Source organism: Gobio gobio, assembly GCF_949357685.1.
Source record: "Gobio gobio genome assembly, chromosome: 25".
NCBI classification, from domain to species: Eukaryota; Metazoa; Chordata; class Actinopteri; order Cypriniformes; family Gobionidae; genus Gobio; species Gobio gobio.
Window position 1 is genome coordinate 19,202,187 of NC_137121.1, and position 21,625 is coordinate 19,223,811.

General features: G+C 37.2%; 3 protein-coding genes across 12 annotated transcripts in view; 2 read left to right on the plus strand and 1 right to left on the minus strand.

Annotated features, from left to right (window-relative positions):
* cUnh15orf40 (chromosome Un C15orf40 homolog) lies at positions 1-3,137 on the minus strand. The gene is made up of 4 exons (XM_079809654.1): positions 2,878-3,137; positions 2,533-2,650; positions 2,316-2,443; positions 1-2,212 (listed from the first exon to the last, which is right to left on the minus strand). The coding sequence occupies exons 1-4, from the start codon at positions 3,028-3,030 to the stop codon at positions 2,120-2,122; spliced, it is 492 nt and encodes a 163-aa protein (XP_079665780.1). The 5' UTR covers positions 3,031-3,137; the 3' UTR covers positions 1-2,119.
* On the plus strand, positions 2,369-21,432 carry glsl (glutaminase like). 3 transcript variants are annotated; one of them, XM_079809644.1, is made up of 23 exons: positions 2,369-3,040; positions 3,654-3,696; positions 3,812-3,936; positions 4,338-4,438; positions 7,265-7,332; positions 9,679-9,772; positions 10,972-11,101; positions 11,198-11,264; positions 11,339-11,451; positions 11,559-11,688; positions 11,841-11,908; positions 13,832-13,995; positions 14,105-14,163; positions 14,233-14,277; positions 14,361-14,419; positions 14,509-14,575; positions 14,671-14,721; positions 14,796-14,972; positions 15,428-15,559; positions 18,443-18,535; positions 18,670-18,731; positions 20,018-20,158; positions 20,255-21,432. In XM_079809644.1, the coding sequence occupies exons 3-23, from the start codon at positions 3,890-3,892 to the stop codon at positions 20,349-20,351; spliced, it is 1,965 nt and encodes a 654-aa protein (XP_079665770.1). In that variant the 5' UTR covers positions 2,369-3,040; positions 3,654-3,696; positions 3,812-3,889; the 3' UTR covers positions 20,352-21,432. The 3 variants fall into 3 exon arrangements, with proteins under 3 accessions (XP_079665770.1, XP_079665772.1, XP_079665771.1); XM_079809646.1 differs by having other exon boundaries at positions 2,876-3,040; positions 18,446-18,535; positions 20,255-20,585; XM_079809645.1 differs by lacking the exons at positions 2,369-3,040; positions 3,654-3,696 and having other exon boundaries at positions 3,744-3,936.
* Positions 21,226-21,625, plus strand: part of sh3gl3b (SH3-domain GRB2-like 3b) — an 8,669-nt gene continuing 8,269 nt past the window's right edge. For 4 of the 8 annotated variants that reach the window (XR_013815988.1, XR_013815989.1, XR_013815990.1 and 1 more), the window contains exon 1: positions 21,297-21,432. Coding sequence is in view for 2 of the 8 variants with exons in the window: in XM_079809650.1 (XP_079665776.1) it covers positions 21,388-21,432 (45 nt within the window). In the remaining 6 variants the exon portion in view is untranslated. Of the gene's footprint in view, positions 21,433-21,625 lie in introns of all 8 variants that reach the window. The other 4 variants (XR_013815986.1, XM_079809651.1, XR_013815987.1 and 1 more) reach the window with 3 other exon arrangements.

The following is a 21,625-nucleotide window of genomic DNA, read 5'->3' on the forward strand; positions in this document are numbered from 1 at the left end:
GAAAATCGTATTTGAATCTGTGGCAACTAAAGTTGCCGGTGGGCAAATATGTTGTATGCACCCCTTCAATGTCAAATATGTATAAGAGGAGAACATTTAGCATCCAACTCAAAATAACTGCTTTCAACAGATCAATCTTTATTCATAATCAAATGTATTATGTTTGACTAAGTATACTAAAAACTATAGATCTTTTGTAAGATTTGTTTTGTTTGGATGATTCTAGAGACCTTCATGATTATGTTGATATATACATGTCAACAAAAAATACTTATTAGTAACATGAAAATATCCTTTCTTTGGGAGGGTTTGCCTTCGTTGTGCTCCCTGGAAGTTAATACTTTTTTTCTTTTCTTGAAATCCTTTATTTGGTTGTCTGCTTGTGTGTCATTAAGATATAAAACATGGATAATATCTAGAAAAATACTTACAGAAGGAAAATGACAAAATGACAACTATACACTGGCAACTATAGTTGCCGGTGGGCTTAACAATTAAGGGGGGGGGGGGGGGGGGCGCAAAACTTAATCTCGCCTAGGGCAACCAAACAGCTAGAGCCGGCCCTGCACACACCACCAGATTTTTGTAAACACGTGTACTTTGTACGCGTAAGTTGCACGTGCGCATTTCATTTTTTTTTGTTCAGTATTTACATGGGTTGTAACTTGTGGGCGAGAGGCTGCAAGCGGCAATTGCCTGTGTACTCGTACGAATCAAAAGAAGTGTACTTTGCAAGGCTGTGCGTTCGACTGTGGGCAGTATACTTTCGGCTTTAATGCCACTGTAGTGTGCAAAACCTCCAATAATTTCTTATGGACTGTGTCTTTTGAATATTAAATAAAAAATCTACTTTGTGACACAAAACATGTTATAAAATGTATAATGATACATTTGGTGATGTTGGCAGGGCAAGTAAAATTTGAAGAAGTGAAAAAATTCTTATTGTTGAGCCTTATTGTAATGTAAATACTATAATACAAATAAGATCATAATTTCCCCGGCCTTACAAACATGTTTGCACTGCATTCTACATTCCCAGCGTAACACCCTTATTACACACAAAATAATAAAAAATGGTAAATACACAAAAATAACATTACATTTTATTTAACAAAAATCTTAATATAATATTGCACAGTTTTAAAATGCAAACTGTATGGAAGCTTGTTTCTGCCACTGAATAAAAACAAAAAAGTTAATTGTGACTTTATATCTCACAATTCTGATTTTTTTCCACAATTGCAAGTTTACATCATGACATAAACTTGCAATTGCATGTTATAAAGTCAGAATTGCAAGATGTAAACTCTCAATTCTGAGGAAAAAAACTCGGAATTGCATAAAGAAAGTCGGAATTGCGAGAAAAAAGTAGTAGTACATGGAGAGAGCGAATTTTCAGGACTTGTGCAGCAAAAGTAAATAGAGCATTATTTGAGGCGACAGCCATTTGTAGTGGTGTCCGAAACCATAGTGGACATTATCGAGTGCACTCATTCAATCCCACAATGCACTGCAATAACGAGTGTACAACCGATGTACGATCAACAGCTAGAGAATACCCACAATGCACTGTGACGGTCATGCTGAATGAATTCCCGCTTTAGACCAGAAGATGCTGCCTGCAGCTGAATCATTCATTCATCTAATTTCCAAACCGCTGGTCCAATGTGGCTACAGCGTAATATCATACAGGTATGAATTCCCTTTTAATTGATTATTAAATTGTTTAATTAAGGTTTATACATGCTAGTTTCAATGACAGAGTTCAAAATAAATATTTTCATTGCTACTGGAGCTGCCAGTTTGCTAAGTGACAAATGATTATTAAACTGCAAGCGCTCAAATGTTTGAATTCCCTCACTCGTTTTCATTCACTCCCTCAAGTGGACTATATTAGTGCAGTAATGTAGACAATAGTGAATGAGTGTATAAGGGGTGATTTCGAACAATGCCTTGAGGAAAAAAAGTCAGAATTGTGAGATAACAAGTCGCAATTATCTTTTAAATGCTTTTATTTTATTCTGTGGTGGAAACAAGCTTCCATAGAAAATGTTATTTTTTTTCTTGAATTAAGGATATCCTGGAACATGTGGTTTAAAGCAAACAATCCATCTCAGTATCAACCACTAGCCTCTGTCCTCAGTTTCTTCAGGATGTCCTCCTGGCTGACATCTGCAGTCACCTTGATTACTTTTTCTCTGGATTTGGAGCCCTGTGATGCATTTGAAACCATATTAGTAAATAATAATGTATCATTCAGCATAGTGGGCAGAAAACATTGAAATACACTATAGTCGGCGTTCATGGGTGCTGACCTTATCTAATGATACTTCACTCTTCTTCAGCCCCAGGACTTTGGATAAATAGCGCAGCAGCTCGGCGTTGGCCTCTCCGTCTGTCGGAGGTGCGGCAATGGCGACACCCACCGCCTCATCGGACACATCTGGCACAAAAACAGCGGTTGTGGTGCATGGACTCCTCATAGATAAGCGCTATTTCTTTATTAGTAACGTTATATGTATGATACTCAACCGGTGATTGCGTTTTGTTTGGCCCCGGGTTTAGCATGTATTGCTATTGCAATTGCCCCATCTTTAACTTTAGTAACCGGGCCGGGAGGTGTCTCCTGGGGTTTTGGGTTGCTTTTGCTCTAAAAAGGGAATACAGTTTTAACTTGTTACAAGATTAATCTCATTAACTGACAGTCAGAACATCACTGTACTACATAAAGACAATTAAAGTCAATACTTGACTCATATTAAGGCTAAGAGCCATTTGTAATCACATTTTGACTTTCTGCTATTATTATTAAACCGAGTATCATTCATATGCATACATATTCATGAAGAATCTATTGTAATATGTAATGAGCCCTACCGTCTTGTCCTTTTTAGGCATCGTGTTGTATTGCGAGTAAACGGAGCTGTAAAGTGTGGGTTTCCGCGTCAACAGCGCCCGACTGCACGACGCTGAGGGGTGTATGAGTGGAAAAGAAGATATTCGAACAAAACTGAGGATTTTGGAATGCATAAGCTAAAAGATACGAGCATTATTCAAGTTTCTTGAGTGACCAGCATGAGTTTCTTGTGATAACAGCAGTTTAGGTCGCGCGCATGACAACAAATACAAATACGTTTAGAGCGTCAAATATGCGCGCTAAATGCGCAGAGCAGAGACCGCGTTTGAATGAGGCTTCAAATTGTTTATTTATCCTTCAGAAGTTGTTTTTTTTTTTTTTTTTTTTTTTTGCTGCTGCATTGTTTAAGCAGATTTCATTTTTAATCTGCTGGCATAAATTACATATACCAGTAATACATATAGGCTATATATACTTTATAACATTATACAAATATCTTATACAAACATAAATAAACATTATTATTATTAGTTGTGGTTTTAGATGTATTGTTAGATGTAATAATAATACAATTAAATTATTATATTTACATATATTATTATAATTATTATAAAAATAATAAATAAATAACTGCTACTAGTAGTAGTGATTATAGTATTTGTAACTGTAGTAATAATAATACAAATATTATTAAATAAATAACTATTATATAATTATATAATTAATAATAATATCATAGTTGTTGTTTAGTAGTAGTATTTTTGTTTATTGTCTATTTTGCTCTCTTTTTATTTACAAAGTATTCCTTTCCAGAATAGAGATCCCTCCTCCAAGATGCAGTTAAGTTCCTCCTATTTTCATCCAGCTGAAAACTGGCTGTTCACATTGAGACTGGCTCAAACACTTTGTCTCACTGTGTGCACAGCTACCAAAAATACTCATCTTTGTCTCCAGGTGCTAGACAAACACACCATTTGGATTTCTTAAACTCTAGTTAATTGCCTTTACCAAAGCATAAAGGGAAGTTTCAACATGGAGAACAGCTTAAGCCAAGAAGCAGAGGAAAATCCCTATCTGTGGTAAGAACTATTTTAACTGTTTTTACGGAAATTCAGTTTTAAATGCGTAAAGGTTGAGTCTTTCCGCTCACTTTAGCCCTGAGTGCTTTAACTAATTCAAGTAAAAGAAAATACAAAATATATTCTCGGGCACAGCTTTGAGTTGAGCTGACAATTGATAACTGTGTCAGACGTTTCTCACAGCTGAGCTGCTCTTCGTGACTAGACTTGTCTTTACACAGACACGCTTGCTTTGATCCCAAGGTCTCATTTCAGTGTATATTCACAAAATCCTGTGTGGGAATTATATATGAATGTAGTTGCCCAAAGGCAAGCTGTCAAGAAAACACTTTTGTTAATCCATACTCAAAATTAAACATATGCTTTCTAGAAACCCATGTAAGTACAAAACGTTTTTCTAGTTTTCAGAGAACACCGTCTCTCAGACGTAAATGGAGAAAGCGCTACGGAGGCCTGGACGGCAACAAACTGCTGGAGCCAAATAAAGAGGATGAGACAAGAGGTACAAAAACATCATTTAGATGCAATTTGTGAGGCTGTGAACTTGGTGATATTCACTAACAGTGACCCCTGCGTGAGTGTCACTTCAGCTCTGGGAAAATATCGCCATTGATATTACCACTCTGCGACACTGATCTCACATCAGCTCGATACAGGAAAACTCCAAGATCATTGTGTGAGAGCTGCTCAAACTAGGCCAAATGAATGGGACAGTTCTGCAGACGGTCTCATTTAACCAGGCTTGTGGTCAACATCTGGGCCATAAAAAATGTGCAAAGGCAGTGGGTGTGTTCTTGGGAAAGTGATGTGGCAGCTATAGTATATATACACTGCCCAGCCAAAAAAAAAAAAAGTTGTTGTTTGGATTTCAATAGGCAAATGCTTAAGAGTCTATGATTGGATCATTATTGCAGTGTTTTTATGTTATATGTTTGGCAACATTTCTTCTAATCCTATTTGATGGAGTTTGTAGCTTTTCATTTCTTAAACAAACATGTTTGAAGACACATCATGGCCATATTCCAGAATGACAATGTCAAGATTTATCAGGCTCAAACTGTGAAAGAATGGTTGTCAGGGAGCATGAAGAATAATTTTCACACATATATTGGCGCCTCTGAGTCCAGACCTTAAATTCATTGAAAGTCTTTGGGATGTGCTGGAGGAGACTTTACAGTCTGAGTGCTTGACTCTTGCATTGTCAATACAAGATCTTGACCAAACATTTACGCACCTCTTGAGGGAAAAAAATGTTGTGATGTTATTTCCATCAAGAGGTGCATACATTTTTGGTCAAGCTGCTTTTTTTGATTTTTCTTTTAATCACTCAATTGTCCTCTGAAAGCTAATAACTTGTTATGAATGAATTGATTTTATATGTGCACTGAAAATGAGCTTGTTCTTTACTAAAAAGGGATAGTTCACCCAAAAATGAAAATTACCCCATGATTTACTCATCCTCAAGCCATCCTAGGTGTATATGACATTCTTCTTTCAGACGAATACAATCGGAGTTATATTAAATAATGTCCTGGCTCTTCCAAGCTTTATAATGGCAGTGAATGGAGGATGAGATTTTGAAGCCCAAAAAGTGCATCCATCCATCATAAAAGATATCCATATGACTTTGGGGGGGGTTAATAAAGGCCTTCTGAAGCGAAGCGATGCGTTTGTGTGAGAAAAAATATCCATATTTTAAACTTTATAAACAAAAATAACTAGCTTCCGGCAGACGGCCTATGCAAGTCGACTTACTCCAAAAGAGTAACTCGTGACGCGATGAGTAGTGTAAGTTTTGGCGCCTCTCGCGGTTCAAACAAAGAGGGCTGGGCAACAAACTCAAGCTCCTCTTCTCTCGAATATCGAAATCCGTTTTAGACTTCTAATTCTATCCTCAGCGCTTCCAATTCGTCAATATGTGTCAGGTCAGGGGTTACTTTTTTCGTCTGTCGGAAGCTAGTTATTTTAGTTTATAAAGTTTTAAATGTGGATATCTTTCTCACACAACTGCATCGCTTTATTCCAGAAGGCCTTTATTAACCCCCCGAGCCATGTGCAGTACTTTTATGATGGATGGATGCACTTTTTTGGCCTTCAAAATCTCGTCCCCCATTCACTTTCATTTAAAGCTTGGAAGAACCAGGACATTTTTTTATATATCTCAGATTGTATTCGTCTGAAAGAAGAATGTCAAATACACCTAGCATGACTTGAGGGAGAGTAAATCATGGGGTAATTTTCATTTTGGGGTGAACTATCCCTTTAAATCACGCAAGCAATTCAAACAGCCATTTTGCAAACAGTTGATTTTTTTGTTTGATCAATTTCTATAGCATTTTTTTATAATACATATAGTTTCCAACAGAAAATCATGTAGCAAAGGCTTGTGGCAAGGAGTAAAGCACATTCACATTGTTTTGTAAACCATATTTCTCGTATGTGGGTTTCCTTTAAAGGAAACACAATTAAGTTACTTTCTAGTTTCACCCTTAAGGGGTGGAAGCACAGTCTGCATAACTTCGTCTTGCGTGCACCACCCTAGCCGGGCACAAAATCAACTCCCTGAGGTGAGGATGGCTGTAAGAGCCCACAAAATGCAGTAGTTGCAAAAAATCTTTTACATAATTTATTAAAATTGTTTTAGCCATGCATCCTGTATGTTTGTGATTATTAAAGGCATAGTTCACCCCCAAAAAATGAAAATCACTGTTGTGGAACACTAAAAAAGATACTTTGAACAATATATAGACTTTAAGTATAGACTTTTTGTCTATACAATGAAGAGAATGGGATCTAAAACAACACTGTATCCCATTGACTTTTATTTTATAGATGAAAAAAAATCGTCAAAGTATCTTTTTTTATGTGTCATGCACAAGAAAGAAAGTCATACAGGTTTGGAACAAAGTACACTATTTTCATTTTTGGGTGAACTATACCTTTAAGATTTATTGTTCTTTTGGATGAAAGATTGAGAGTAAAAATAGAGAGATTACATCTGTCCCCTATCCACAGCACCATGGTTTCATATGTTTTAGCTTTCAAAGAGAGTTATTGTGTGGGATTTGCTGAGGTTTTGGACCGAGAGGACAACACAACACAAACAATGTCTTAAACTCACAAGAAACTTGGTGTCCTAGATTCTAAAATAGCCTCATATACATTCTTTGCTGAGGCAATGCTTAGTGGTTTTCAACTTTGAAAATCCTTTTTAAATCTCGCACTCACAAATAAGCACTAATCTTAATCTTTAAACCTCTCTCAAGATTCAGCAAAGGAGGATTTTTCTCATCCTGGGTTCTTATTCTTTTACCCCCCACTCATTCAGAGAATGGAGAGATGACAGATGCCCTCACAAACAGGAACGCAGACCCTGTGAAGTTTACAGCGCCTAAGGTACGTGCCGAGTTCTGTATTGCTCTTATAACCACACCCACACATAAACTATAAAACAAACCTCGAGGCGGAAATTATGACCAGCATTATTAAAAAAGACTGAGGTCAGGGACATTTTAATACACCTGTGCTAATGTGCTGCTTTACTGCTTTCTAAAATGAGACTCATTTAGATGACATTTGCAAAAGAGATGTTTTGATATAAAGGAATATTCCAGATTCAAAGCTGAGCTTAAATGTCATAATGTTGATTATTTCAAAAAAAATATTTCACTCTCTTTTTCCCCTTCATCTTTAAAAAAAAGTGGTGAGGTTCTTACAATGTAAAGTGAATGGGGCTAATTTGGGGGATTTAAAAGCAGAAATGTAAAGCTGCTCATAATATTATAAAAACGCTAAAATTAAAGGCACAGTATGTAATTTCCGCCGATAGAGGTCGCTTATTCAAAACAAAGGCGTAGCTTGACGACGCCTTGATTTCGCGGAATCATGGGAGTTGTTGTCTTCACCTCTAACAAGACAAGAATCCGACGGGACTCAGACAGAAATCTAATTCATGGTTGAGCTAATGTATTATATATTTATTAACGTTACTGTAGTATGAAGCAGGGTGGGGCTGGATGCCGTTGTAACGGAACGAGGCCACTTGAGCGATTGCTAATGAGAGACAAGCAGCTCAAGAGCAGTGGAGCTTTATTATGCCACAGATGCTTCCGCTTCTTCCAGTTATGCGTATGTTGGGTAACGCAGCGCTGTTTTATCATATTAGATACATTTGAGTATGTTGAAAGTTATGTTATGATGCTACTCCAGGGCTCGACATTAACGCTTGTCCGGGACAAGTGGATTTTTTGAAGGGACAAGCGAAAAAGGATTTTACTTGCCCGACGGACAAGTATCCTGATTAAAATGTCAAAACAAAAAATAACTGGGGAATCACTTAAGTGCAATAATGATTCTGCATTCAGTTAGTGTATGTGGAGATCGATAGTGGTCAATAATAAAACTAACTGACTTTAACAAGGCTGTGCTGTTGAGGCTCATGCAGCCTCTCGAAGAGAAAATCGAAAACAAATGAGCGCCGCTCATACAAAGAAACTCAGTTAACATACACGGTTAAAATTGTGGAGTTTTTATATTTATAACATATGATACAGTTAAGCAACATCATACAAACAAGAGTGTTGTTTTCCTGAATACCATCATGACTGAAAATGACACTGATTTCATACGCCAGTTCTATAAACAATTAATTAACATTAAGTCACTTACATTTCAGATGCAATATATGGACTGTTTTTGTTCTTTTTCAGCAGCGAAAATAGTTCCAAACCAAGATCACAGCAGAACCATAACGCATCTCACAGCAACAGCGTTACTGAATGATTCAGCGTTTTGAATGAATTGTTTGAATCAAAGATTCAATGACCTATTCACAAACGACCGCCTAATTCTTGAATTAATCAGCTGTTTGAACGAATCGACTCAATAGGTGCGTTTACATGGAGCACTGTAATCGGTTTAAAAGTCCAATCCGAATGAAAAAGCTCACTACAGTTCACTACAGTTAAAATTATAATCAAGTATTTTGTGCTTTATGTTAATCAGCACAACAAAAAAAGCACAACAAAAGGTTATTAAATATAATTGACTTTAAAGTAAAACTTTTAATTTTACATTATACAAAATTCTCTTTTTAAGTTCACTTTAAGTGGACTCTTTTTAAGTTCACTTAAATTGCCTACACTACAAGTGCACATTCAATACAATGAAGTGCACTTCTTTTTCACAAGGGTATGTTTACATCGTGTGGCTGTGATATTGAAACAGTGAGTATTTTAATGTTTAAAAACTGGCCTCATTTACTTCCATTCTAGTAAATGGAAGCTGTTAACCACATGGTCTCTGCTGTTTAGCATAGCATGTCTGTACAAAGGCAAAAAGTTAGCATGTACCTCACCTTTAATAAAATCCCAGCCCCGTAGACGTTGTTACCGCTTGAGGCTAACATTTGTTAGTTAGCATGCTGACATGAGAGAGCAATATATCTCAATATGTTTCCCCGCAGTCTTAAACACCTGCAATTAGTTAGACTTCAAAGACATGTCTGGCACCAGCATTATGTTGCATGTATTTCATCAGGCTTCAAAAAGTGTAAAACACTTAGATAAGCTAATTCGTCATTACATCATTACATTAAGCTAGTTATCGCTCAAGAAAAAATAAGGCACACAAATTCAGACTGTTTGTTTGATGCTATATATAATTAATATTTAATAGTCTATATATAGATAATTTTCTCCCATGCAGCCAAGCTCTCACTGCGTGTTTTTGTTATGTTACTAGGAAACAAAATCTGCTGGGAACATTCCACAACCTGTGCCAAGAAATACCTTTCCATCCCAGAGGCCAGTCAATTACGTCTCTCCAGGCTCTACAGGTGAAAGAGCAAAATAAAACAATATGTGCTGTTATCTCCAGTGGCACACATTTCTGCCTCCTGTTAATTCTCTTTTGCTTTTATGTACCTTTGTACACTTGCTTCCTTTTGTTGTAATTATTAGCTCTCATGAAGCAGCAGTGTATTAATATTCTTCAAACATTCTGGTTATTGTTTGTTCTACACTTCTAGCCTATACTAAATGTCTGCAATTAATTGGGCCCGCCAATTAAACGTCAGCATCAGTTTTTTTAAGTTACTTGTCTTTTTTTTTAACAATTGAAGCAGGGGCGCAGCTAATGGGGGGAAAGTTAGGACGATTCTAAGGGCCCACACACTTTTGGGGCCCCCTGAGATGATCTTGGATAGCTAGGTTGGTGTGGTAGAGGGCCCAACATCAAATTTTTTCATAGGGCCCAAAATTGCTAGCGGCGCCCCTGAATTGAAGGTTAAAGTTTGAAAATCTCTCAATGACTTTTAATTGACAATTGAATAATTTGTGGCATTCTAAAACAATGGTGCCTTTGTTATATTTGCATACTGAATTGTGATTGGTCTTCTTTTATAGATCTATTTGCATAATAATTTGTGATTGATCTCATCTGCCTTACATATATTTAAACATTTAATTGCTGCTTTTAATTTATTCTTAATCATGTAAATATCTTTTTTTAATGTTGTAAAAGATTGAATTTTCTGAGATACTGATTTTGGGATTTTCCTTAGTTGTCAGTTATAATCATCAAAATGAAAAGAAATAAACATTTGAAATATATCAGTCTGTGTGTAATGAATGAATACAATATACAAGTTCGAAATTAGTGAAATAGTGAAATCGAAATTAGTGAAATAAATCAACTTTTTGATGATTCTAATTATATGACCAGCACCTGTGTATATATATATATATATATATATATATATATATATATATATATATATATATATATATATATATATATATATATATATATATATATATATATATATATATATATATATATATATATATATATATATATATATATATATATATATATATATATATATATATATATATATATATATATATAATATTTAGTTGGTGTTCTCTCACGGCCCTCTGCCTCGTACTGCTTGCCACAGTTGTCTAGCAAACACTGTCTTTTTCCTTAAGGATTAATTTTCCACTCTAATGAAATTCCCATTCTTTTCCCTAGGCATGCCATCTTTTATAAGCAACGGAGGCACAAAACGGGCAGTACCACAGCAGGACATACTTCAAGCTAGCCAAGCGTGGCAACACTTAGGCCGACCAGAGACCCATCAAGGTCATTTCAAGAAAAAAGTGTGAGTTTCAAATGCGTAAGGCAGCATTTGCTCGTCATGCTTCACCAGCTACTAGCCATATGTATATTGACTACACAACACATTGTTTTCCAAAAGGGCTGCTGATGTGCTCTTTGATAGTTTCGCCTCTGGGGGAAGAGTAAACTGCAATCAGTTTTTTGAGGTACTTGAGAAGCATCATTAATATTGGCTAATATGCAATAGTGCAGGATGTCATATCTGTCTGTACTTTGGCAGGCCCTGTGGAGCTCAGGAATCATCCGAACAGACCCGCGGATTAAAGACTGCTACAGCCTGATGCGGAAGCTACAGGAAGCCGATGGAACCGTTGACAGGAGCACTTTTCACAGGCCAGACAGGATCTTTATACCAATAGTCAAAATCATGCCATACAACATTCTAAACGCCCCTGATCTTTTGTGCTGCTAATATGCTTCATTTTTTGAACATCTTGTAGGTGCGTGACAGGCTTTGTGTCTTTCATCCTGAAGGCATTGCAGGGAAGATTTGTCATTCCAGATTTCTCTACTTTCACAGAGGAAACACAAAAGCTGTTTATTAAAGGCAAACAACTGTCCTCTCTGAAGGTACGTCAAATCCGTTTCTGCTGTTGTTGTTGTTGTTCTTATATAAGAGTCTGGTGTGCAAAAACGCCTTAAAGTAGCACAGGTTATTTTCTAATTGATTGTTTCATGAAAAATATCACAACGTGACTCATATCCTGTGTATTTATGAACAGGAGAAAGAAGACGTAAAAGAGAGCAGCACAAAATGGGGCATTTCAGTTTGTACTGTGGATGGGCAGAGGTATCACGCAGAAGTCCAATTCAACTGATTTGAATATATATTGCCACTGTGTAGGCTGTAGTAAGCACACAATCACAAAGGATAAAAAAAAGGAGTCTTTAATTGTAAATTCCACTAGGAATAGGTAGGAGAATGCAGGGAAGAAGCTCAGGAAATAACCAGGCTTAACATGAACACAACCGCATTAACATTGACGATACCAGACAAAGGAACTAAGGAAACTAAGCACAGGGCTTAAATAGAAGGGAGAGTAATCAAATGAACAGAAACAGGTGTGTAGAACAACTTAACTTCCAAGGAAACTAACTAGGGTAGGGATGCAACAATACAGTTAGTCCACGGTTCAATACATACCTCGGTTTTTAACCACGGTTTTCGGTTCGGTTCTGATGGCTTGTCACATAAATGTTTTGTTATTCTATTCTTAGGCGACAGGAACAGCAAGAGGTTAAGGAGAAAAAATATTTTTTTTTTATTGCAATACTCTTTCTTTATTTTACTTAAAATAATTGGAAAAACCTACCTTAAACTTAAAACTTTACTTTAAAAAAAAAAACTTGTATTCCTAGTGTATTGTATAATATAAAATAAAAAATATATATAAAGATTTACACTGGCAGCTCAGAGCAGTACAGCAGCATTAAAGTATGAAATTGAATGAATGAATGTAAAAATACATTCAGAAATGAATACAGGTTTGAAACAATATTAGAGTAAATAATGACATAATTTAAGAGGTGAACTGTCCCTTTAAGGACTGTGTGTTCACTACTGCGCTGTTGTCAATTTAAGACCTGCGTGCATCTAATATACAGACACACGCGATTTTACTTTCACTTTAGACATAACCGACTGTATTTATGTTAACCTTGTGTGTTTTTGACAGTATTAGCGCAGTAAGACGACTATTTAGTCCTGTAATCACGTGTTTGACAGGCGTTTAGTGCGCGCGCTCCGAGAAAAGCATGTTAAAACCGCACACGCGAATGAAACCGGCAAGGCTTTAAAACGTATGCAAATAATGAACTTTCTTGATTGTGAATAACTATAGTGCTCCGTGAGTATAACTCTACCACTAACATGTGATGTGAATGTATGTCGCGTTGTTCAGTATATTGGGATGGAGGCAAATGATAGAATTTGTAGAAAAATAATTAATGAAATGCAAAACCGAAAAAAACGCCATTCACAAGCGCGTATTGAACCGTGAATGCCGTACCGAACGGTTCTTATATTGAGAATTGTGGCATCCCTAGAACACAGGCAAACCAGAACAGAGAAAACAGAACCAAAACACAAAGAAACTAAACCAAAGAACACCCACATATATATTCCCCCAGAAATATCACAGTTTCCACTAAATATTAAGCAGAACAACTGTTTTCAACATTGATAATAATAAGAAAAGTTTCTTGAGCACCAAAATGAGGATATTAGAATGATTTCTGAAGGATCATGTGACATTGAACACTGGATTAATGATGCTGAAAATTCAGCTTTGCATCACAGGAATAAATTGCATTTTAAATTATATTCAAACAAGAGAACAGTTATTTAAATGTGTAATAATATTTCACAATATTACTGTATTTTTGATCAAATAAATGCATCCAACTGTGTGTGTGTGTGTGTGTGTGTGTGTGTGTATATATATATATATATATATATATATATATATATATATATATATATATATATATATATATATTATAACAATATAATTTGTAATTTTAACTAATTTAAATTTTTACTATAGGTTCAGCTTTAGTTCATTATATTATATTGTTATATAAATATATATTATATAAACAAATATATACAATTATAACTATAAATCTTTTTTTAATACTCAAATGTAATGTTATTTACAAATTATGAGTTCAGTTTGCTTGTTGAAGTGTAAATGAGATGCTGTTGTTTTAGACTATCCTTAGGAGACTGGGCTGAACCTTGCATTCTGGGAGAGATATCCTGGCCTCTCATATACGGCCTCGCGGTGGACCAGCAAGGATCCGACTACGTGCACAGATTTGTAGGAATGGAGGAATATTCCAAATATGAGTCTCCATTTACCCTGACCAAGCAAGGTAAGCTCACTCAGTTCATTCCTTGATTTATGTCCAGTTCTGGATTCGAGAACAGTTTGATGTTCAGTTCAAAGATTTCTAGGCTTCACTACGGAAAACTTGCTTGCAGGTGTGCCTCATAGTCCGCTGGTTGAGACAGGAGCCATTATCTGCACTTCTTTATTACAGGTAACAGCGTTGCTTGTTTATAAAAGTACAAAAATATGCTTTTATTGACTTGCTTTTGTCCTAAAACAGCTGGCAACCAGCCCAGTCACTGATGAAGAAGAAAAGTATGAGTCTGTAAGCTTAACTTTTACATCAACCAGCTACATTTGATTAAAATAGGGCATAATGCAATCTTAAAGCAAAACATTCTCACGCAGGTTTTGAATATCATCAGAAGACTGTGCAACAAAGAGCATGCAAACCTAAACTGCGCCAGGTATTTCTATGAGAAATTGATTTTTCCCCCTGTGCTATTTTGTGTTTATTTGATGGTGTTACATTCAACTGTCGGCATTGCCATTGCAGTTATCAAAACCTGCGAAAAGACATCATCAGTCTCCACGCACTTTCATTTTACTTACAAGAGAAGAAAGTAAGTCCAGGATAATTCCTCATACGATCAATTTTGTTTCTACATCACAAAGCGTCTTTTAAACTCATCTGTTATTAATAACTAAACCATTCCAGTGCTTTCCAGAAGGTGTGGGGATCAATTCTACACTGGATTTACTGTTACAGGTATTGAGATTGACATATTATATTCTTGAAAAGGAAGACTACATGTTTACATTTTAATTTTGCACATATCTTAGTGTTTATCGACAGAAGTCACCTGCGAGTCCGGCGCGGCGTTGGCCGCAACCCTAGCTAACGGAGGACTGTGCCCCCTGTCAGGTGACCAAGTGCTGTCCCCTCATGCCGTCCGCAGTACCCTTTCCATGATGCAGGTGGCTGGAATGAAAGATTATTCCAGAACATTTCATTTCAGGGTGAGTATGTGACTAGGCTGGTATATTATGAGTCATATTTGCGTGATATATTGCAGGTTTCACGCCAGTTCCGTTTCAGTTCCACCAGTCTACAGTTTAAATTCACTCTCACATCTCTATGAGGATAGTTTAAGTAATTAAATTTGCTTATATTTTCATCTAATTAAAGTAATTAAAATGGCCCCTACCCTGCCACATTAATTAGCAATAATGGTAATAATCATCAGTAATGAACAGCAGTGGAGGTATCCATGATTAAACAATGTCTGTAAGAATTATGTATTCCCCTACTGCCCTCTAATGGAGACAGTCCAAATCGCTTTATATTGCCCCTGTAATTCCTGGATAATAAAGTGGATGTGCCACTTTTAAATGTGCATATTTCACAGTTGAGGATTTAAAGCAAAATTTATGTTGGATAATATATCTGTGTTCAATATAATTCTGCAATACAGACGTCAGTGCCTGCCAAGTCCAGTCCGTCTGGTGTTGTGCTGATCGTGGTTCCTGGAGTTCTGGGACTCATGTGCTGGTCACCTGGGCTGGATTGCAATGGAAATTCCTGGAGGGGTGTCCATTTCTGTGAGGTAAGGTACTGGATCAATATACAACATTTTATATGGTAAGCTCACTTAAGGGGATAGTTCACCCAAAAATGAAAATTACCCCATGAGGGGTGTATATGACATTCTTCTTTCAGATGAATACAATCGGAGTTATTTAAAAAAATATCCTGGCTAATCAAGCATTATAATGGCAGTGAACGGCAGGCCAAAATTTGAAGCCCAGAAAGTGCATCCATCTATTATAAAAGTAATCCATACGGCTCCGGGGGGTTAATAAAGTCCTTCTGAAGCGAATCAATGGGTTTATGTAAGAAAATATCCATATTTAAAACTTTATAAAGTAAAATATCTAGCTTCTGCCGTCTTCCGTATTCAACTTACGAAGAAAGTGTAACGCCTCTCTATACAGTTTCTTCACCACATCCACCATCAAGTGACAGTGACACTAATAGGCAAGGCAAGGCAAGTTTATTTGTATAGCACATTTCATACACAGTGGCAATTCAAAGTGCTTTACACAGAAATTAAGTTAAAATAGTCATAAGCGGAAAAAAAATAAAAATATATATAGTTTTACAGTTATAATAGGAATTAAAAGGAAATAAAAAATAAAGATGAAATCCCCTATCTGGGGTGGAAGAAAATGGAGAGTCAGGTTTACTTTAAAAATATTTGTCAGGTAACTGTGCGTTTAGACAGTACCCTTACAGACAAATCTTCTTGGCCTAACTTGAGGGCGTTCTCTAGATGTTTTACCCGCCAGAGCAGATCTAAACGGGTCTTCCTCGCACCGGAGGGAGTACTCAAAAAATATTTGTCAGGTAACTGTGCATTTAAACATTACCCTTACAGACAAATCTTCCTGGACAGGAACACCAGGGCTATATCTCTACTTTGTTCGACCGTCAGAGCGGATCTACACGGTCCTTCCTCTTACCACCAAGGCTATACACATCTATCCGTCAGAGCAGATCTAAACGGATCGTCCTCGCACTGGAGGGATTTCGATTTATCGCTCCCCCGTCTCTCAACCTCTTCCACCCAGACAGCCTTAACAAAATAAAAAATAATAAAAAATAAAAAGTATAATTAAAAACTAAAAATAAAACAGGGTTAAATTGAAACACATAATTAAAGTGCAAGCAGTTCGGACAAAGCACAGAGCTCATTCAGTAAATGCATAAGATATGGTGCAATCAGTCGGATGTACAGTGGCATAGCTCATTCAGTAAATGCACAGCTGAACAGATGTGTTTTGAGTCTGGATTTGAAAGTGGCTACTGTTGGAGCACATCTGATCTGTTCAGGATGCTGGTTCCAGCTACGGCTGGCATAATAGCTAAAAGCAGACTCTCCTTGCTTTGAGTGAACCCTTGGTATTTCTAATTGACTTGATCCTGATGATCTGAGTGATCTGTTGGGTTTGTATTTAATCAGCATATCTGCAATGTATTTAGGTCCTAGGTCATTGAGTGATTTATATACAAGTAATAGTACAAGGTGAATTGCACTTATTCAGTCATCAAAGGTTCAATTATTGTTGTCCAGAAAAAATATATATTTCACACACCTCGGGTCGTTAGCGACCCTATACAATTTTAACAAAAATGAATGGGGAAAACAGGCATTCTTTTATAATTTTTTTTTCTTCTTGTTATATTGTTTATAATGAATTGATTGAGGAATACTAAGAAGGTTGATGTATAATCCCACTCCCAATGTATAAGTCAGGTATGCGTTTAAAGGACAACTCCGGTGAAAAATGAACCTAGGGGTAGTTAGGGATGCGTTCTCTGGGATGCGTTTTCATGAAAATCGAATGTAAAGAGTTTTATCTCTAAACACAGATTAGCTTATAACGCTAGTATATGGGGCACAGAATTAGTCAAATTAAATCGCTAGTTAATACCACTAACAAGGCTCAAAATAGCCTCACACTAACACGGTAGCATAATGAGGGTCCCTACATGCAAACCGAAGCATTGAGAACTTTGTAAGTGTAAAAAACAGTTTAATAAGAAGATACTTTATAAAGACAGTACATTACGCGTATACAGACAGGAGCCATCTTGGAAAACAGTTTCGACAAGTCGAGCCACGAACGCTGTGCTAAGTGATGAACTGTGACTTGGAATCTCATATGGTCTGTTGTTTCCGGAAGAAAGCACTGAACGCAACAGCGAAAATAAATAAATAAAAATATATCTATTTTTTTTAAAACTGAACGCAACAGAGACTAGTGCTTCCAAAGGATACACACTAAAGAGATGGCAGACTATTCAACCGTGGCTCGACTTGTCCAAGATGGCTCCTGTCTGTATACGCGTAATGTACTGTCTTTATAAAGTATCTTCTTATTAAACTGTTTGTACACTTACAAAGTTCTCAATGCTTCGGTTTGCATGTAGGGACCCCATATACTAGCGTTATAAGCTAATCTGTTATAAGCTAAACTCTTTACATTCGATTTTCATGAAAACGCATCCCAGAGAACGATCTACTCGGTAACCATGTGTTAATTACCCCTAGGTTCATTTTTCACCGGAGTTGTCCTTTAAGGGTTAAAAATCTGTATTACTACTGCTACTGGATCAATATAAAGCCGTTAGACCCAACAAATACAACATTTTGTGGCTTTTAGTCTATGTTTCTTAGCTTTTATGTTTATCTGAATGCTAGTGTACTCCTAAATTCTAATGAAATAAAAGTTTTTCTCTGACCAAAATTTTTGATGACTCATCCTGCACTATAAATGTGTGTCCGATCAGATTCTCTTTTGTATAATAATGCCTCTCCCCCTAATACCACTGCCTCTGACTAGCCTTCTGACAACCTAATCCTATCCTACAAAAAGGGCGCTGGTCTTGGGAAAATGGTGACTATTTTTTGTCTGTTTTGTCAAAGGAGCTGGTTTCAACCTTCCAGCTGCACAGTTTTGACATCAGGACTCCCTTCAGACAGGTGCTGTGTTACAGACAGTGGAAGGTGGAGTCAGAGGTCTGGTTAATTATTTGTGTTTATTATTTTTATATTTAACTTGCGCTATGTTATTTATTTAAATCATTTGTGTAATTCTCGACACTGTTGGGGGATATGGAGGTAAATAAATATATTGCTTTCTTGAAATACAGGGATACCAAATCATGAATGTACTCTTAGCTGTTTACAGAGGGGACATGGTGTCTCTGCGCAGGTAAACATCACACATCATCTGTGGAAGCACACAAATATTTGGAGTAGCAGGGGGAACCTCACAATATATACACTATATTGCCAAAAGTTTTGGGACGCCTGCCTTTACACATGAACTTTAAAGACATCTCATTCTTAATCCGTAGAGTTTAATATGGAGTTGGCCCACTCTTTGCTGCTATAACAGCTTCAACTCTTCTTTCCACAAGGTTTAGGACTGTGTTTATGGGAATTTTTGACCATTCTTCTAGAAGCGCATTTGTGAGGTCAGGCACTGATGTTGGACGAGAAGGCCTGGTTCGCAGTCTCCGCTCTAATTCATCCCAAAGGTGTTCTATCGGGTTGAGGTCAGGACTCTGCAGCCCAGTCAAGTTCCTCCACACCAAACTCGCTCATCCATGTCTTTATGGACCTTGCTTTGTGCACTGGTGCGCAGTCATGTTGGAACCGGAAGGGGCCATCCCCAAACTGTTCCAACAAAGTTGGGAGCATGAAATTGTCCAAAATGTCTTGGTATGCTGAAGCATTAAGAATTCCTTTCACTTGATCTAAGGGGCCAAGCCCAAGCCCTGAAAAACAACCCCAACACCATAATACCCCCTCCACCAAACTTTACATTTGGCTCAATGCAGTCAGGCAAGAACCTTTATCCTGGCAACCGCCAAAGCCAGATTTGTCCATCGGATTGCCAGACAGAGAAGTGTGATTCGTCAACCCAGAGAACATGTCTCCACTGCTCTAGAGTCCAGGGGTGGCGTGCTTTACACCACTGCATCCGAAGCTTTGCATTGCACTTGGTGATGTAAGGCTTGGATGCAGCTGCTCGGCCATGGAAACCCATTCCATGAAGCTCTATACGCACTGTTCTTGAGCTAATCTGAAGGCCACACGAAGTTCGGAGGTCTGTAGCTATTGACTCTGCAGAAAGTTGTTGACTTCTGCGCACAGACCCCGCTCTGTGATTTTACGTGGAATATTTAGTAGTGAGGAAATTTCAGGAACTTATTACACAGGTGGCAACCTATCACAGTACCACGCTTGAATTCACTGAGCTCCTGAAGGCGACTACTACTTTCACAAATGTTTGTAGAAGCGTCTGCATGCCTTGGTGCTTGATTTTATACACCTGTGGCCATGGAAGTGATAGGAACACCTAAAATTCAATGACTTGTCCCAATACTTTTGGCTATATATATATATATATATATATATATATATCTTTATATTTGAGTTAAATTTGTTAATGGTGAACTATACTGAAAACAAGAATTCATTCTTCTTTCATAGGCACCTTCTGTCAGGAGCAGATGTGAATGCTGTGGATTATGATGGACGGTCAGCATTGCACGTCGCAGCCTCCGAGGGCCGTCTGGATGTCATCAAGTTCCTGGTGGAGAATGCAGGTGCAAACTGCACACTCAAGGACAGGTAACTTTCTGAAAGTCACGTAGTATATGACTATTATCACACGTCACAGCATTTACCAGCCAGCAGGACTAATCTATGCTGTGTTGATGTTCACAGGTGGGGTAACACCGCATTACAGGAGGCCATGAGATGCAATCAAGACCCTGCCGTCCAGTTTTTGAAGAAATACACAGATTATGAAGAGAGTTTATGATTAAATGCATAGAACTCATTGGGTGCATTAATTTAGAATTGTATATTTACATTTCCGATACACATACAGATACGGATGGATACGGATTATATTTAGAATGAAGAGGAGGTTATAAAGAGGATGGAAAAGTCTGTGTATTTTGCTGGCAAGAGTCCCAGACAAACACTCACTGCTTATTAGGAATATTGAAAGAGGCTGAAATCTTGTTTTCCCAATAAATGCAGCAGCAGCAGCAGCAGCATGTGTTTACTGATTCAACACTCAAACATTATGAATGCATCTGCACAAATTCCATCATATTTTGCTGTAGCTGTTGGGTGAACAACAACTGTGTTCTCAAGGGTATTTTCCTAAATTTCAGGTTGGGGCAAGTTTTCACATTGTGAAAATGTTTGTGCTGCGTTTGTTTGGTCAATTGAATGCCTCCTTGCTGAATAAAAGTATTAATCTTATTTAGCTTACTCCAAACTTTTAAATGGTAGTGCTTCACAGTTTCCACAGATTTATTAAGCAGCAAAAACTGTTTTAAACATGGATTATAACAAGAAATCAATATATTAGAATTATTTCTGAAGGATCATGTGACTCTGAATACTGAAGTAATGGCTGTTTAAAATGTCAGTTTTGCCAAGACTTTAAAATATGTACCTATACAGAAATTGACTCCTGAGAAAAAATGCTGGGGTAAAAACTATGAAAACTCTTCCCTATAGGATAGTTATTTATGGACACTTTCAGGCTAACACTGCCCTACATCTTCAAAACATGTCCTCTGTATCACCTTCTAGTGAAATTCTTGCAGTGTATACATGCCAGTAACCGATGAGTGACCTCAAGAACCGTCATAGCTGCAGGATCTCAGTACAGCCCCACCAATCAAATCTGGGCAATGTCCCAAGGTGCAAAATAACAGTATACATTGCGACGAACGGAAGAGGGTGGAGAGCAATGTGGACTCACGGGCAGAGATAACACAGACTCAACCATCCCGACACGTTTGTTCGTGTGAAACATTTGAAGACGAACGCGGATTAGAATGTCAGTGGCCGGATTGAAGAAACAGTTTCACAAAGCAAGTCAGGTAATACGAAGCTTTTGTGCGACGATGCAAACAAGATTTATTTCAGTGATAGAGTCATTTCTTTAAAGGGATAGGCTACAGCCCTGACGACATGCACTTTGTTAACGGGTTTAAATCGCGGTTTTAAATAGTTTTAATACTTTTGTGACATAATGCGTTTGTTGACTGCGAATAGTGTACTAGCAATGCCCGA

What these genes read in the sequence shown, in the direction of transcription:
- cUnh15orf40 (XM_079809654.1), bottom strand. Translation starts at nt 3,030, where the DNA reads ATGCATTCCAAAATCCTCAGTTTTGTTCGAATATCTTCTTTTCCACTC. An exon ending in TGCCTAAAAAGGACAAGACG is followed by an intron (nt 2,651 to 2,877) that starts GTAGGGCTCATT and finishes TTCCCTTTTTAG; the next exon opens with AGCAAAAGCAACCCAAAACC. An exon ending in CAAACAAAACGCAATCACCG is followed by an intron (nt 2,444 to 2,532) that starts GTTGAGTATCAT and finishes TTTTTGTGCCAG; the next exon opens with ATGTGTCCGATGAGGCGGTG.
- glsl (XM_079809644.1), top strand. Translation starts at nt 3,890, where the DNA reads ATGGAGAACAGCTTAAGCCAAGAAGCAGAGGAAAATCCCTATCTGTG. An exon ending in TGAAGTTTACAGCGCCTAAG is followed by an intron (nt 7,333 to 9,678) that starts GTACGTGCCGAG and finishes TTATGTTACTAG; the next exon opens with GAAACAAAATCTGCTGGGAA. An exon ending in TCTGCACTTCTTTATTACAG is followed by an intron (nt 14,164 to 14,232) that starts GTAACAGCGTTG and finishes GTCCTAAAACAG; the next exon opens with CTGGCAACCAGCCCAGTCAC.